This window comes from Cyclopterus lumpus, chromosome 4 (genome assembly GCF_009769545.1).
Source record: "Cyclopterus lumpus isolate fCycLum1 chromosome 4, fCycLum1.pri, whole genome shotgun sequence".
Classification (NCBI taxonomy): Eukaryota; Metazoa; Chordata; class Actinopteri; order Perciformes; family Cyclopteridae; genus Cyclopterus; species Cyclopterus lumpus.
The window spans coordinates 3934288-3952127 of NC_046969.1; the positions used below are offsets into that span (position 1 = coordinate 3934288).

The 17840-nt window shown below is 42.4% G+C and overlaps 1 protein-coding gene across 8 annotated transcripts in view; it reads left to right on the forward strand.

Moving 5' to 3' along the window:
- Positions 1–17840, forward strand: part of szt2 (SZT2 subunit of KICSTOR complex) — a 90126-nt gene that overhangs the window by 21390 nt on the left and 50896 nt on the right. For 7 of the 8 annotated variants that reach the window (XM_034530851.1, XM_034530857.1, XM_034530859.1 and 4 more), the window contains exons 27-46: positions 729–776; positions 1944–2071; positions 3199–3457; positions 4140–4311; positions 4428–4520; positions 4729–4807; positions 5359–5634; positions 5804–5939; positions 6886–7002; positions 7085–7154; positions 8522–8707; positions 10217–10441; positions 10633–10861; positions 11709–11783; positions 12275–12413; positions 12847–12976; positions 13118–13238; positions 13326–13478; positions 13902–14004; positions 15586–15700. In XM_034530851.1, the coding sequence (XP_034386742.1) occupies positions 729–776; positions 1944–2071; positions 3199–3457; positions 4140–4311; positions 4428–4520; positions 4729–4807; positions 5359–5634; positions 5804–5939; positions 6886–7002; positions 7085–7154; positions 8522–8707; positions 10217–10441; positions 10633–10861; positions 11709–11783; positions 12275–12413; positions 12847–12976; positions 13118–13238; positions 13326–13478; positions 13902–14004; positions 15586–15700 (2854 nt within the window). The remainder of the gene's footprint in view (positions 1–728; positions 777–1943; positions 2072–3198; positions 3458–4139; positions 4312–4427; positions 4521–4728; positions 4808–5358; positions 5635–5803; positions 5940–6885; positions 7003–7084; positions 7155–8521; positions 8708–10216; positions 10442–10632; positions 10862–11708; positions 11784–12274; positions 12414–12846; positions 12977–13117; positions 13239–13325; positions 13479–13901; positions 14005–15585; positions 15701–17840) is intronic. The other variant, XM_034530856.1, reaches the window with a different exon arrangement.

Here is a 17840-nt window from a genome sequence, read left to right on the forward strand (position 1 = left end):
AAATATTGTACTCACGAGGTGGTTCTCGAGATCTAGGACTTCAGGTGGAGAATATGTGAATGTACACAGAAACATGATGGCTCACAATCTGACGGGAACTGGACGTGAACCATTAACTGATCTGTTTTGCAAACGCACCGCCAGTCAAAAGTTTCCTTCAGTTTTGATGACTTCCATCAATGAAACAACGTTTTCTGATACATGCAAACATATTTTCTCATGATGAGGTACTTGGACAAGTGCTTGGCATATCCCGTCTATCTAGTGTTTTGGATTATGGTGGTCATGTTTTCTTTCAGCATGTAATTATCATATCCTGGTTTCAGAAAACCTGCACACACGAGCTGGAGTACTCGGGTAGATACTGTGGCAGGTGAAGCCCGTATCCAGGTTTCTATATCATTCTCTGCCAGTAGTGCGGCTGTAGATTACATTAATACATTCTATTGTCACTGTTTTCCGTTACCGGAGATTAGAGTCTGTACAGAAAAGAGTTTTCAGGCCACGATCACAAACCCAAATACTGTTATGATGTACAGGGAGGTCTCTCATGTTCCATGTCAATTAGACTATGGATAAACTATTGGTTTGTCTGCAACCTTTAGCAATCCTTTTGTGGTGTACAATATTATCATAACTGATAGAAATGACGAGCAAAGCTACAGAAGTAATAACCACGGATGATCGCTGCGGTCCCGTTGTTAACATGTGTGTCTCTGTGAGAATAGAGCTCAAGATGCTGAGTCCTGGGAGATGTGTCAGCAGATGAAGTTCAGGTAGCTCCACCCTGTGGCTCCGCCTCCTCCCCTCTGTGTGCGCCTGTAGAGCAGGGAAGTGTTGCTTCTCTTAACGCTGTAGGCCCTCTACCCAGGCCTGTCTGTGCTTCCTCCTCAGGCTGTGTCGCCACACACACGCACACGCACACACACACACACACACACACACACACACACACACACACACACACACACACACACACAGAGCACAATACAGTTACTTTAGGAGCAACAAAGGTCAGATGGAGGCTGGTGGTTCCATGGTTTTACTCTCTGAAGATCACGTTTCCACGGTTTCACAAGCGTGTCAGAGAACTACGGTGGCCTTCAGGTGACATAAAAAGGTGAAAGTCTCTCTAGAGCCAGTGTTTGGTTTGTCCGTTCTGGGCTCCTGTAGAAACATGGCGGTGCAACGTGGAGGACTCTGTGGAGAGGACCGGCTCCCCATGTAGACATGAAGGACTCATTCTAACTGAAACACAAGTGGTCTTAGTTTCAGGTGATTATACACCCATGAAAACATAGTGATGCATATTATATTCCATTACTACACACTAGCCCTTTAAACAAGTTCCCTCTTCACACCTGTAGTGATACATAGGGCCTGATGATATGGACAAAATCTTTCACGATATAGGTTTCTTCATATCTCTATATATCACCTTATAGCATGTTTGCTGGTAATTCAATACATCAAATCTTGAATATGAAATGGCTGACACCACGACAAAGGCCAAGTCAAAAATGATTTTCAAGCTTTTTTCTTGTCTGTTAATTTCTATGAATTCATCTTTTCTAAATTACAAAAAAAGCTGAATATTTCTTTATATACGATGTATTACATTGCAAGTTACTCCAAAAGTTTTCTTCACTCCTCACTGTTCCATGTACAAAAACACATCTTTGATCTTTTGACAACAGTTTCAGGTTTTTTCCTCCCTGCTGTCCTGATCTTTGGTCTTTCAAACGCATGCTGTGCAGGTTCAGCTGTCCCTCACCTTGGACTTTGCTTCCTCTAGTTGGGAGATCTGGGCTAAAGCTATCCAAAATGCTTCTGCAGCACAAAACTGTCTCACATTGTCTTTTCACACACACGTTCTGAGCATTAAACATACACCTATTCTCACTCAGGATGTGTGCTTCCCATCTCCCTGTGTGCTCTGGCAGGCCCCTGTCCCAGGACCGCAGCAGCCCGTCCCCTTGGACCGACCTCCTGGCTCAGCCTCACAAACACAAGGAGCTGGCCCACTACTGCAGCCTGCTGCAGGAGCATTACCACCAGAGCTACGTCAGAGGTGAGGAGGTTGTGCAACATTAAAATGGGTTATTGAGTGTGTGACTGCTCTATAAAGCCTGTAGTTCTCTGAGGACCAGCTATGTGGACTCTTCTTCATAGCGTTACAGGGAAAGGGAATCAGGAGCTAAATGGACAGATGCACATTCTACACTATTTTCTACATCTAAGAATAATGTCAGTCAACTTTTTCAATCCAAAATGGAGCTTCACGAACAAATAATTGATAAACTGTATCTCGTTAATTTTTCATACAGGTACTGTCCATGGTTGCATGTTCCTCCCATTAAGAAGCATGTTGCCACGTTTGTATGTCTTTACGACCTATAACGGGGTTCGTACGGTCATGGAAAACCTGGAAAAGTCATGGTTATTTCCAGGCCTGGAAAAGTCTGAAAAATCCCAAAAGTTTGGCAAAGCCATGGGAATTTGTTATATTCATATGTTCATTTACGAGTTTGAAATAATGAATATGCTTTTAGAAGAAAGACGCTCAAAATATAAGCAGTCACCTTATATACCCTATATATATATATATATATATATATATATATATATATATATATATATATATATATATATATATATACATACATACATACATACAAACAACGATAAGTAAATGCATCAGTTCCAAGATAATATAACTTTATTTACACTACATAGTTCAGACAAAAAGAGTAAAAGCAAAGTATTAAGCTATTGTAAGACACCTGAAATAAGAGGCGTTAAAAGATTAAAGACCTTTACACATCGGACAGTTCCACTTTAAGACAAAGCTGTGTGCAACGTGTGTTCTGTTAAAATGTAAATAAAATATCGGAAGATATCAGGGTTTTCACGTTGCGATTATTGTGAATGTAAGAATTTTTGATATTAATCGTAATATCTATAGAGAATACACAAATAAAATAATGCCATCAGTCAAATTCACTTTTAAATGTAGTTTATTTAGTGTTTGTTTCAATGAAATACTCAAAATATGAGTGTTGGGAGGGGGATGTGTCTGTAACCATAACTGTATATATTCAATGGATTATTGACATGCTATTATCATATGTGTATCATTAACTTATCAATATTTCCCCTTCCAACATCACGGTTGGTCATTGGGTCTGTGTGTGTCAGGTGTGTACCGCAGCCTCCAACAGTCCTACAGCATCAGCTCGCAGGACGTCCTGATGGCTATGGACTACTGTGAGGAATCCCTGCAGGAGATCGACGTCACCTCCTTCCTGCAGACCCTCTGTGGACACATCAGGGTCTTCAGGGAGCATGCCGGGACGCCAGGATGGGGGGGCAATCCAAAACCTTCGAGGAGCTTCATCATTGGAGAGGTGGAGGAGGAGCGACCAGACGACAGGGCTGCCATGGCCTCCTCGTCCAGGTAGTGTGTACTGAACATTGTGTATTGTATAGAGCCAAAACAGTATACAATGTGAGTATATAATGGTATGTTAATAAACAGGGTGTGAGAGAAAACAACTGCCTATGTTAAGATTTACATTTAATTTTTATTCCTGTGGGTATTTTCCAGAGGAGGACCTTGAAATGTCCTTCAGTTTCTTTCAATGTTACTTTTTCTTTTATCTTAAGAACTAACTGCTTGATTGACTGATCTTCATTCACTGTTTAAGTTGCAACTTGGTCTTCATGGTGATCTATTCTCACTCACTCACTCACTCACTCAGGAGAGGGATTAAAAGCACATTATTTGAGTTATTTTGAGTGTCTTATTAAATAGTATTATTTATAGGCTGATAGTTAAACCGTAATAGACTATATGTCATGATTTATTGTGAGATCCCAATCACATCCATGTCAAATCAGACATTTATCATCCCTATATCGCCAGAATGGAAGGATCCTTTGTTTCATAACCACAGTTTTCCACCGCAGTCGAATCAGGCTCCTTTTGAAATGGTGACATTGAAATAATGACAGCATCGGTCCGACAAATACAATTAAAATCACAATAAACGCTCTTAATTCACTGAGGTCTCGTTTTCTTTTACATTTCATCCAGTTTCCTATGAGCTAACACAGTTGTTCATGTTCAATGTTAATAGCATTGACATGGAGGATGCCGGTGAACCTGAATCCAGAGGGAAATCCTCGGCTCCCACATCTCCACTCATCCTGGAGGAGTCCAAGACGGCCAAGATCCCCGAGTTCCCTCTGCTGCTGCTTCAAACTCAGCCCAAGTGTGAAGTGTATCCAGATCTGCACGCCATCATACAGGTACCGTCTGGGGTCTTCGTTTCATGTTTGGAAAGGAGACCTGCAGTCAGTGATCATATCCTATAATTTAATAAGCTAACGGAGTGAAACTGAGTTCATAACAAATTATTCCACAGGATAAATTCATGGGGATCGTGTCCCAGTATTTCAAAACTGTGCCCTCCAACCCACACTACTTCTTCTACTGCCCGCCTTCGTGCAAGAGAGAGGTGAGTCGACCGTTTTGGCATTCTAATTGTCATCCTTGTGTTTTGCTTTGTTTTCACATCTCATCATTGTTGAACATCAGAGATCATAAAAAGGAATAGTAAACATTGGCTAATCCAAGAGATGCTGTAAAATCACTGATGCTCTGTCCTTGAAAGAGAATGGGCTCCCTGACTGGGTGAACCTTTGCACTGTGGCTTGTCCCCTCAGGAGGACTCAGAGGACGGGGACATGGGGAGGAGGCCCAGTGAGGAGCTGGTGTCAGAGGCTGAGCCGGCGACTGAGGACGGTGAGGAGCGCTTCCGAATGTTTAGTCAGGATAGGTAAAGTCAGGATAAGTAAAGTCAGGATAAATAAAGTCAGGATAAGTAAAGGGGACATTCTTCGTTGTGCTCTCTTTGGCGCTCAGAAATGTCTCCACAAGCACAAAGTTTGTCCATAGGCTCCAATCATCATCATTACCTCATTAATAGGGACTTAACAAACATTTAGTGAAATTAAAATTGTCAAGATTATATCTTTTTGTGAGGGTAAGTTAAGTCTGGTTCAGTTAAGTTGAAGGTAAGTTATCTGGCTAACGAAGAGTTAAAGCTGATGTTGTGTTTGTGGTCCAAATGTACATTTGTTCATGCACAGCCTCTATGCCATTAAAAACATTAAATATATAATATAATATATATGTTGTAATGATGGGGGGACTGTGGCTCAGTGGTGGTCGGAATACTAGAAAAATTACAGTACAGTCCATTTACCATTTAATGACTGGCTTCATAGTCATTTAATTTTTACTCCTCATCTGGTGATATGATAATGACTGTTTTATGTTTTTGTTGCGTGCAGAAAACTTGTCCGGCTGCTGCATCATGACGGAGAGCGACACCGACTTGGTGGTGGAGTACGAGGAGCACCACGGTGAGGGCGACGACCAGTCCCTGTCGGACTCCAACACGGTCAACCAGGACCAGGACTCCTTCAGCATCCTGGAGGGGGACTCCCTGCTGGAGCCCGAGGGTCAGCAGCTGGACATGCCGCCGCTGTTTGTTCATGTCACCTGCTCCGTCAACATGAAAAGCTGCCACGGCTCCATGCCCATACAGACGCTGCCCACCTGCCTCGGTGAGGACAGACTCATCCCAGATAATATTATTTACAATATTCAGAAGTTGACCTTTTTAATGAAAGAGTTCCCACTATCATTAATTAATCAGAGCAGCATTCCTCAAAGCAGCTGTTTGTCCTCTGTACAATATTTAGTTGAAGACTTATTGCAGCTGCGTGATTGCAGGTGAGATCATCTCCTGCCTGGAGAATGCCGAGGCCTTGCAGTCTGTGGATCTGAATGAGCTCTCGGTCACCCTGGATATTTTTGTCCTGACTCTTCCTCTGGAGATCGAAGTCATGGCGGATTTCCATCACAACCGGTGAGTCAGAGTGTGAGCAACGAGCCACCGGACATCAGCAGGTTTGCAAGAAAAGGGAATTTCGTGAGGTATATCAGTCATTAAGTGTTATTACAAATTCTGCCGATCACATCGCGGTCTTAAAGATCCTCGGGGAGTTTTCTCGTAAGCAAACAAAATGTCTCTATATGCACCAACATGCATTGTGTATATTACTGAGGCCAAACACACACGTTGAATGCAATTCCTGTCTCATTACATCGTTGCAATGAGGATTTCTTGTGTATAATATATTTTGAAAAGTTTCTTGTTTACATCCATGTTTAAATGTCCCATGTTGTAGAAACTAAGATGTACATTTATTTATTGAATATGTAAAGTAGGTCCAGGATCTATAAACATACTGAAAGCATCAAAACATTTCCACAGAGAAATACAGACTCTCTGTAAGGGCGTGATGTCACGGATATACAGTCATTGGTAGAAGTCTGACTGAAGATGTGTCAGCGGAATACCGTAAAACGCTGACCAATCAGAGCAGACTGATCTTAAAGAGACAGGCACTAAAACAGAGCATTTCAGACAGGTTGAATACAGGTGTATTCAGACAGACGGTATGAGAAGGATACAGAGTTTCTGTAGAATGTTTTAGTAGACAACACAAGTATGAACCTGACAAGTAGTACAACATGTCCTCCTTAAATTGGCTTGGGTTTGTCAGCACATTGCGTCATTCCTTAGTGTATGACAGCTGTCAATCATTGGAATAGTGTGAAGCAGAGCTAAAATGTCGAATGGAACACTATCCACACAAAACATATTGGAAACTGTTTTGTTAATTCATTCTGTAGCGACGTCATGTTTTCAAGTAGTCATGAAGTTGTTCACCAATCGGACCATTGTGTGGCTCACCACTGTAAATGTTATCCTGAATGTGACTGATTACAAACCTCCCCTCTGTGTGCAGGTACACCTCCGAGAGCAGTGTGTCCCTGAATCGTTCACCAGGACAGCCCTCCTCCTATCGCTCCGATGAGGAGCTGATGGCGGTGATGGACAGTCTGAGGGGAGCCGGTGCTAACGGGTGAGTTGGTTCAACACGTGTTCATCTCTCTTGTTCTCTCTGGTCTGTTTGGTCATAAGACGCATGTCTTGTCTTCCATCAGGGTCTCCAGTGATCCCTTATCCAAACTCCCACTTCCTCACAAGTTAGCCATTCTGGCCACAATGGACGAGGTGAGTCTCCTGTAAATGTGAGCAACCACAGCGGCAACACAGCAATGCAACCGATGAGGAAGTCTATTAACGCGGCACAGATTAGCAGCAATCAATTCAAAGTGTAAAAGAAACGCATTATAAAAGGACATTTACATGCAATTAACAACATTCATTAGAGAGTCATGAGAATATAAAAATAGAACAAGATAAAATACAAGATTAAAAGTTACAGTGCAGTGTAATACATAATGTAATACAAGGCAGAACCAGAATGCTTGGTGCATAACAACTGAATGCTCATCCGTGTTTATGAAATCAACATCAACATTCTTTAAACGGGATTATCAGACGTTAAGGAAAGGGAGTAACATGATCGAGTGAGTTTTTTATCTTTTAGGTTATTTTGATATTTTACGGATATTTTACCACCCTTTTACATTTACAATATTTCTCAAGCTCTCCTTCAGCACCACGCAGAAGCCAAAAACAAGGAGATGAACCCTTTGGTTTGTTTCCTGAGCGTCACATGTTCATTCTCACTGTTTAGTGACATTCTACGGATATCAAAGTCTGCACAATGGATCGAATACGTTAAAGGAACACGATCGACTGCGATACTGACTTTAAGAGTGAGCTCATAGAAAACAGTCAGCCACCAGGGGGCGATCCAGATGTTTCACCTTTTGAGGAGGTGTCGTGCAGCTGCAGTCCAGAGTGGAAGAGGAAGGAGCTGTATATTTGTTTGGCAAAACGAAGATGCACTAACATCAGTTGGAAAAAACTCACTTTGATGCAACGACATGTTCATCAGCACAAACGTATCAGTTTTCTGTTGATTTAATTTGTGGGTCTTATTTTGCTGCTTCTGGGAGATGCTGTGAATGCAGACCAGTCTTATTCTGAGGCAAATATGTGATGTGAAAGCAGTTCTGTTTATTTCAAATGCACACTTTTTACTATTGATCAGTAATAGTATTGAGTAACTGGATCATCATTTCTGGAAGGAAACATTTTTCAAACAGATTCTTTTGGCCCTTTTAGCAACACAAGCCAAGTTCCATATTGTACCATATTGTACATCTCTACGGCCGATGTCTTAGGCAACTCAAACCAAAACTATCTAGATTAATAAACCGCACTATAGAGAAGAGGACATGCATATATTTTAGATTTGGTCAATAAACGCAGTGCAATAAAATATAATTTCGTGATTAATAATCGTGCAGCCCTACATCCAAATCTTAACTCGTCATGTTCTTCTTTTGCATACTTTGTAAAACATAAATATTATGACTGCATCTTTGTCCTAAGCTTCACATCTTTTGGGAACTGCTAGCAGGTATAAGTCTTAATATTCGAATTGGGGGTCTGTGGTTCTGTTTCAGATCCGCTGGCTGCTGGAGGACGAGATCGTCTCCTCTCTGCGTCACTCTCGGGTCATCAGCTCGGCCGCGCTGCAGAAAGTGGCCGAGCACGTCCTGCGCTCCAGCGGGCGACCGCACTGCCACTGTGAGGACGTCCCGCTGCAGTTTGTCTTCGGGCCGGAGCAGTCGCTGGAGAGATTCAGAGAGGTACGCACACACACACACACAGGCATACACACACACAGGCATACACACACACACACACACACACGCATACACACACACACATACACACACATACACACACACACATACACACACACACACACACTCATACACACACACAGATGCACACACACACGCGCGCACGCACACAGACGCACACGCATACACACACACACGCACACACACACACACACACACAGGCATACACATACACACACATACACACGCACAGACGCACACACACAGACGCACACGCATACACATACACACACACACCATACATACACACACATATACACACACATGCACACACACAAACGCACACGCATACACATACATACACACACACACACAGACGCACACACATATACATACATACACACACATATACACGCACACACAGACGCATACACATACATACACATACACACGCATACACATAAACACACACACAGACGCACACGCATACACATACACACACACACGCATACATACACACACATATACACACACATGCACACACACAGACGCACACGCATACACATACACACACACACCATACATACACACACATATACACACACATGCACACACACAAACGCACACGCATACACATACATACACACATATACACACACACACACAGACGCACACACATATACATACATACACACACATATACACGCACACACAGACGCATACACATACATACACATACACACGCATACACATAAACACACACACAGACGCACACGCATACACATACACACACACACGCATACATACACACACATATACACACACATGCACACACACAAACGCACACGCATACACATACATACACACATATACACACACACACACAGACGCACACACATATACATACATACACACACATATACACGCACACACAGACGCATACACATACATACACATACACACGCATACACATAAACACACACACAGACGCACACGCATACACACACATACACACACGCACAGACGCACATGCATACACACACACACATACAGACGCACACGCATACACACACGCACAGACGCACACACACATACACACACACCACACACACACTATAAAATATGTTCAATACCTCCACATTTTCCATGTTCAGTGCTTTTTCACACATTCATATTTATTCATGTCCTGCTGTGGATAATCTAATATGAGCCAATATATAGATTTGATATTATTTTAGTAAGAAGCCAAGCTTTGAGTTTAAACTTTTTGAAAAAACAGTTTTCACATCAATTCTAAAAGGTTCCACTTTGCCATTTTAGGCTTATTTCAATACTTTTTGTACAGATGTTTCACAATAAAAGCCTCCCAGTTCCTTAATGGAGATATCTCCTCCCTCTCTGTAGTGGTGTAACACAACATTAAAGCTCATTAGTCTGATGTTTAAAAAAGGAATGAGGTATCTTTTCTGGGACAGGAAGTGACCTCTGATGGGTTACCGTCTGACCCCGCAGGAGTTCCGCCGGATGTCTTTCTCTGGCTACGTGCTGAACGGAGAACAGGGCAGCTTCTACTACGTGTCCCTGAGCAGACTGCACCCCCACCGGATCCACGCTGCCAAGAGGCTGTCGGAGAGCAGCGCGGCGCCCCCCCCACAGCAGAGCCCACCCTGCAGCGCCGCAGCACCGCTGGAGGACATGGTGCTGGAGAGTGAAGCGGAGGCTCAGGCAGACAGCGAGGTCGGATACATGAAGCGCATTAAGCTAAACTATTTTAAATCACAGCCTTAATTTGGGCCTTTTGGGATCTTTCTTAATCAAACTTTTCTAAAAATGTCGTGTTGTTGCTGATGTGAAAAATGTTCCGTTGCCAAATTTGTAGAAATCATCCAGGAGTAAGAAGACCATTGGTTTGTTCTGTCCAACTGCAGAGTGAAGACAGGAAGTGCCTCGCCGCTGACGGTCCCAGTGACCCTGCTGGAGACGCCTCAAAGCCCGAGGCCGCCGGCGCGCTTTCCCAGAGCTCGCCGAGCATGCTGGGGGACCACGGTCAGCCCTGTGCCCCCCGGCTCCACGCGGAGCGCTGCGCAGATCCTACCTCGCCCCCCAAGACGCCGTCCAGTGTCAGCCTGGCCGAGTCCATGCAGTCGGCCTCTCACAGTGAGTCCAGCAGACACACTGCAGACCTACACACAGAAACCTGGACCGGTTGGCTACACCGGGGATACACTTGTGAGGCTGAGGTGCCCTGGCTCGCTTTGGGTTTGATCTCAGTGAGGAAAGGAGGCCATGTGAGCACAATCTATCAATTGTAGGTCTCCAACCTCTTCCCCCTACAGTCCTTTTCCTGAGGAGAGCAAAGGGAAGAGTTAAGTTAGTGCTGATGAAAAGCCAGGTTTTCCTGATTTGGATGCTTCAAAATTAATCCTTTTTAAATGACAAAATAACAGGGGACTTTTACTGTGATGGTATATATAGGAAATGAAATGCGTTTCTTAGCAGCTATTCTTCATCAAAACAAGTCTCCTTATACTGCAGGGATGATGAGTAAGCAGAAATTTAAGGGAAATTAAATGTGTTTATCCACTAAAATATATTCGTCAGGTCACATTGAAGTGTAAACACACATACTACGTGGACACAGCTGAGTTCTGATCTGACAAAGGTCACATTAACAAGCAACAGTTATGAGGCATTACAAGCTAGGTCACAACACTTTACGTCACTTATCTGTGTGCTCGTTCCTGGATGCAATTACTAGTTTTAAAATCTGGGTTTTCATAATTACATAATTTAGTGTTTCTCTGCTGTATTTCTAGTCATAGTTTTCCAAGTTGGTGGCCAGTATGAGGCTAATAACCGTTGATGGTCAGGCGATATGGCCCGGTTCTATCATCTTACCGTTCACAAACAACAGGAAGGAGATTGGGTTGTCCTTTGTCTCCAGGGGCCTCCTCTGAGGCTGTGTGATCTGGCTGTGATTTGTGACTCTCTGCTCCGTCCTCAGGCTGTGGCAAACTCCGGCCGAGTCGAGTCCAGAGTGTGGTCTCCAGCCAGGGCAGCCTGGACTCGGACATGCAGGGTAAGTGCTGCACCAAGACGAATGCTGTCTGACGGTCAGGTTGAGGTCTGAAGAATGAGGCGGTCACTTCTCAACCGGCTTATTAGTTTTACATTACAAAACACAGACCCACAGTATGAACGTTACCTCCACCTTCCACATGCTCCCCCAGTGCAAGAGCATGTACCCAGAAGGCTCGCTTTACAGTATGGTCTATTTCTTCTCGCTTTAATTTCAGTTGGTCCAGCTTTGAATCTAAATAGTTCGTTTTTAACAATACATTTGACTGAGTTTTAAAACCTTTTTTGCATCTTGAGCTCACCAGCTCAACTATTTTAGAGTATTCATTTCACCTTGATAAACGGCTCCATCTTGTGGTAAATCTACATCATTAGACTTTCTGAATAAGAGGCAGAAATTGGTCCTGTAGTAGGTCCAATAGTGACTGATGAATGTCACCATGACCCCATCACGTTGCCTTTCGTCACTTTGGCTCCGTTGTGTGGTTAAAGGCTATGATGGCGGCAGCAGCGACTCCGAGTGTGAGAGCCCCACCCTGGATGAACAGGAGTGTCAGTCGCCTCTGATGCCCGACTTCTGGCTGATTGTCAAGATCCACCAGGACAGAGTGAAGGTCTACTCCCATTCCAGGTCAGACAATCCTCAGACTATGATAAATAAAAACTGTGTGGCTGAGGGGCTCATCATCAGCCTTTTTAAAGCACCAGCGTTTAGGAAGAGAGGGCCCATACACACACACACACGCACACACACACCGAGAGATGATGTATCGTCCACACGAGGCATTATAAACAGCTCCTTGTGGGCTCATCGTGACACATTGTGACGGAGGAAATGTTCTGCCTTATTGACATCAGTCTGCGGGGCGTCTCTGGGATCAATGAGCGCTGAGAGCTGCAGTTTGAGTCCTTGAATAGATACACATTTTCAGCATCAATTGTAAAAAAGGGCATTCTCCTCACTGAGTGAGCTTTATTAAAACTCCGTTTTTCGGCAGTTTGTGGATGGACTGTCGCGTGCTCGATCCCGGCCGCTCTCTGAATCCCATACATGTCTGTCGCAGGTGCTTCACGGCAGGCAAAGAGGTCAGCGCTCAGGAGCTGGAGAAGAAGGAGGAGGAGCTGCCTGAATACCTCCACCTCCATCAGATGGTGGTCAGGAGGATCGGCGAAATCTGCCGAATCGTCAACCAGGTTGCTGCTGCAGCACTCTGCACCACAGACATGAAGTCTTTTGTGACAGTAGTTAAAGGAGCATCGGGGTAGAAGGAACACAATATCATGTGCATGTGATCAAGTACAAATGTAACACCATCGTGTGTGTTGTTTGTGCAGCGCATGCTGCTGCAGGATTTACACGACAGCCATGTGTGTAACTCTCTGCTGGTGGCTGAGAGCGACGAAGACATCTGGAAGAACGAGTCTCTCTACAGGCAGCGGATCAACACCTCCGACGGTGAGTCGGAACATCCCGATACTTCATTTAGGGCCATCAGACCCTTTGTCGTCTATACATCCTCATATCTCCCCCCTGACGTCACAGACTACAACACGGAGGAGAGCTACCAGGCCAGAGACTACCTGGCAGCCACCATGCAGTTCATCCCTGGGCATTTTGCCTGCGACGTGGTGTGGAGCACAATCATCCACATCCACCCCCGCCTCAAGATGGGTCCCAACATGGGCGTGTCCAGGGGTGAGTGGCACATCCATACATGTTGAGGGAACATGTTGTAGACTTGTTTTGTATTGCAGGTATTGTGTTCACTTTATAGAACGGCTGAAGATGACTTGGAGCAAATGACTTAAAAAATATTGACGTGAGCGGAGCCTGAGAGGAATCTTTGATTATATGTTCATGGGAAATAAATGAACAGAGAAAGCAAAACAACCTGGCAGCATTTATTCAGAGATGTTTATCGTGCTGACCATTCATGTAAAGACCAGGGTACTGGATCCCAAGGCGGCGCATTTTCAGTCCAATTAATTAGAACACTACTCAACCTGTAAAATAAGAAAAGTGAAGTAAATGGCCTTTGAGTTGGATGACCCTCCTCTCCAACTGAATGGATGCATTCATCTAAATCTGTGCGTCCGTGTGCTTGTCTCCCTGTCGCAGCGATGCAGGCCCTGCGCTCGGTGCTCAACTCCTTCTGTGTGGTCAACAGGAAGAACATGTTTGTCTACCAGGAGCGCACAACCAAATCCGTCTACTACCTCAGGTTAGACTCTCGTCACAGTTCCTTCTTGGCTTTATCACTTCCTCGCTGGATTTCAATCTTTCTCTGCTCAGGCTCACGTTCGCTGTTGCTAGAGAGTTTAATTTGCCGCAACATTTTTCATCAGTCTACTGAAAGGAAAGAAATAAATCCTCCCCACAGATGTTCTTTAAAACAGCAATATGGTAGAGAGGAAATTGAACCGCCCTCAAACGCGGCCCTGCGAGTAAATATCATTTCTGGATGGCCCCGGACCAGATGGTGGAGCTTCCACATCACATTGTTAACGCTGAGGTTGGAGGGAACACTCCTGTATCCTCCCCGTCTCTCACACAGTTCACAAATCATTTCCCAAGACCGAAATGAAAGAGATTCATCACGAGAGAGCGAAGGTGGGCCACATACGCAGCTGTGAAGATGTAACGCCACAGATCATGTGGCGTTGGCGACCACTTTAAATATGGATACGTTCTGTATGATGAGGCCGTGTTCTCCTCCATGTTTGATCTTAGTGCTGATGTGCTGACAACAGAAGTCCTTCAAATTGCAGCACACTTCTCGTTCATCACTAATTGACATTAGGATCATTATTATTATTATCAATTATTGCTTGTAACAGTACGATTTTGACCTTTTTCTAAATCAAGTATTGTTTGTGTTCCAGTCCACACTTCTGCTTACAAATGCTGCCACTTTTATTTTTCTTTAGGGTACTTTGCCAAATTGAATTCAATTAGATAAGGCAAGAGATAAGATAGAACTTTATTATTCCCGGAGGAAATTCTTGTGTTAGAATTTGATCAAATATTACAACAGAAGAATAACAAAAAAAAGAAACGTACTGTATGTGAACAATAGAGTATTACTAATTATTAAGTGTAAAAGAAGTAATACAGAAACCGGTTTAAAATAGAATAGTGATAAGCGTGAGTTAATATATTAAAAATAAAATGCAACAGAAGAATAAAAACAATAGTAAAATAAGTAACACTAACATCAGTGCCTAATACTGTAGACACTAAAGTAGAAAAGCCTTAATATTGAGAGTAATATTTTGTAGGATATTGCAAAGTGATACAACGTTACATTGCACATAATATATTGAAAGTGATGTTGTACGTGATATTGTTCTCAGTGTAAGTCATTTCTTACTGTGAATCTACAGTTTATATTCCCTTCAGATTGGCTATGGTTATTTGTTTATACACCGCAGCGATGAAAGCCCATATGACCATGGTTCTAATTGTACCATTTTACTTGGATAAGCATGACATATTGTTTTTAGATGGTTCATTCTTCCTTTGTCTTGTCAGATATCATCAGCCTTTAGTGTTCGGTTGCTGTCATTTACTTCTATGGCGTACCGACTTTCCAACACTTTCTTGGAAACATTATGCGTTATTTGTGTGGCTCCCTGATAGAAAACACTGGGCAGGGACAATAAAGATATTTAAGGATAGCATGGTCTGTGGGTGACTTTTGATATGAATGGCAGAGGATGTAATTGTTCCAAAAGTATGATAAGTACATGTCTGTTCCTAGCGTATTATCACAGACATACCTGTGGCCTGTGTCTCTCTCCAGACTTTGTGAAACGTCGCTGACGGGGAGATACTCCGACGTGGATGGAAACCTCCACATGACTCGCTCCATTGGGCTCGCTAGGAGTCAAGAGCCCTCGTTTTCTGACGAACTTATGGTAAGTCAACACATGCAGTACGACAAACACATTTATTTAAGACTTGAGACGTGAAAGAAAACAAGCTGAGGAGACTCTACCTCATTTTAATATATATTGAAAAGCATGAATAACTGATATGATTACAGAGATGCATATGCTTCATTTTAAACTAAACAATTAAGTTGAAACTTGACTTGACTATGACTTCTCTTGAACTACTTAAGACTTGAATATTACTTGTTCTCAAAGACTTGACTATGACTTCTCTTGAACTACTTAAGACTTGAATATTACTTGTTCTCAAAGACTTGACTATGACTTTTCTTTAGATACTTGAGACTTGACGGACTCATCTTTAATGACTTTGTCTTTAATAACCTCAGACTTGACTGACTTGTCTTTAATAACCTCAGACTTGACTGACTTGTCTTTAATAACCATAAACTTGACTGACTTGTTTTTAATGACTTGAGACTTGACTGACTTGTTTTTAATAACTTGAGACTTGACTGACTTGTTTTTAATAACCTCAGACTTGACTGACTCATCTTCAATGACTTTGTTTTTAATAACTTGAGACTTGACTGACTTGTCTTTAATGCCTTGAGACTTGACTGACTCATCTTTAATGACTTTGTTTTTAATAACTTGAGACTTGACTGACTTGTCTTTAATAACCTCAGACTTGACTGACTTGTTTTTAATGCCTTGAGACTTGACTGACTCATCTTTAATGACTTTGTTTTTAATAACTTGAGACTTGACTGACTTGTCTTTAATAACCTCAGACTTGACTGACTTGTCTTTAATGCCTTGAGACTTGACTGACTCATCTTTAATGACTTTGTTTTTAATAACTTGAGACTTGACTGACTTGTCTTTAATGCCTTGAGTCTTGACTGACTTGTTTTTAATGACTTGAGACTTGACTGACTTGTTTTTAATAACTTGAGACTTGACTGACTTGTCTTTAATAACCTCAGACTTGACTGACTTGTTTTTAATAACCTCAGACTTGACTGACTTGTCTTTAATAACCTCAGACTTGACTGACTTGTCTTTAATGCCTTGAGACTTGACTGACTTGTCTTTAATAACCTCAGACTTGACTGACTCATCTTCAATAACCATAGACTTGACTGACTTGTCTTTAATGCCTTGAGGCTTGACTGACTTGTTTTTAATAACTTGACACTTGACTGACTTGTCTTTAATAACCTCAGACTTGACGGACTTGTCTTTAATGCCTTGAGACTTGACTGACTCATCTTTAATGACTTTGTTTTTAATAACTTGAGACTTGACTGACTTGTCTTTAATGCCTTGAGTCTTGACTGACTTGTTTTTAATGACTTGAGACTTGACTGACTTGTTTTTAATAACTTGAGACTTGACTGACTTGTCTTTAATAACCTCAGACTTGACTGACTTGTCTTTAATGCCTTGAGTCTTGACTGACTTGTTTTTAATGACTTGAGACTTGACTGACTTGTCTTTAAAAACCTCAGACTTGACTGACTTGTCTTTAATAACCTCAGACTTGACTGACTTGTTTTTAATGACTTGAGACTTGACTGACTTGTTTTAATAACCTCAGACTTGACTGACTTGTCTTTAATAACTTGAGTCTTGACTGACTTGTCTTTAATGCCTTGAGTCTTGACTGACTTGTTTTTAATGACTTGAGACTTGACTGACTTGTTTTTAATAACTTGAGACTTGACTGACTTGTCTTTAATAACCTCAGACTTGACTGACTTGTTTTTAATAATCTCAGACTTGACTGACTTGTCTTTAATAACCTCAGACTTGACTGACTTGTTTTTAATGACTTGAGACTTGACTGACTTGTCTTTAATAATCTCAGACTTGACTGACTTGTCTTTAATAACCTCAGACTTGACTGACTTGTTTTTAATGACTTGAGACTTGACTGACTTGTCTTTAATGCCTTGAGTCTTGACTGACTTGTTTTTAATGACTTGAGACTTGACTGACTTGTTTTTAATAACTTGAGACTTGACTGACTTGTCTTTAATAACCTCAGACTTGACTGACTTGTTTTTAATAATCTCAGACTTGACTGACTTGTCTTTAATAACCTCAGACTTGACTGACTTGTTTTTAATGACTTGAGACTTGACTGACTTGTCTTTAA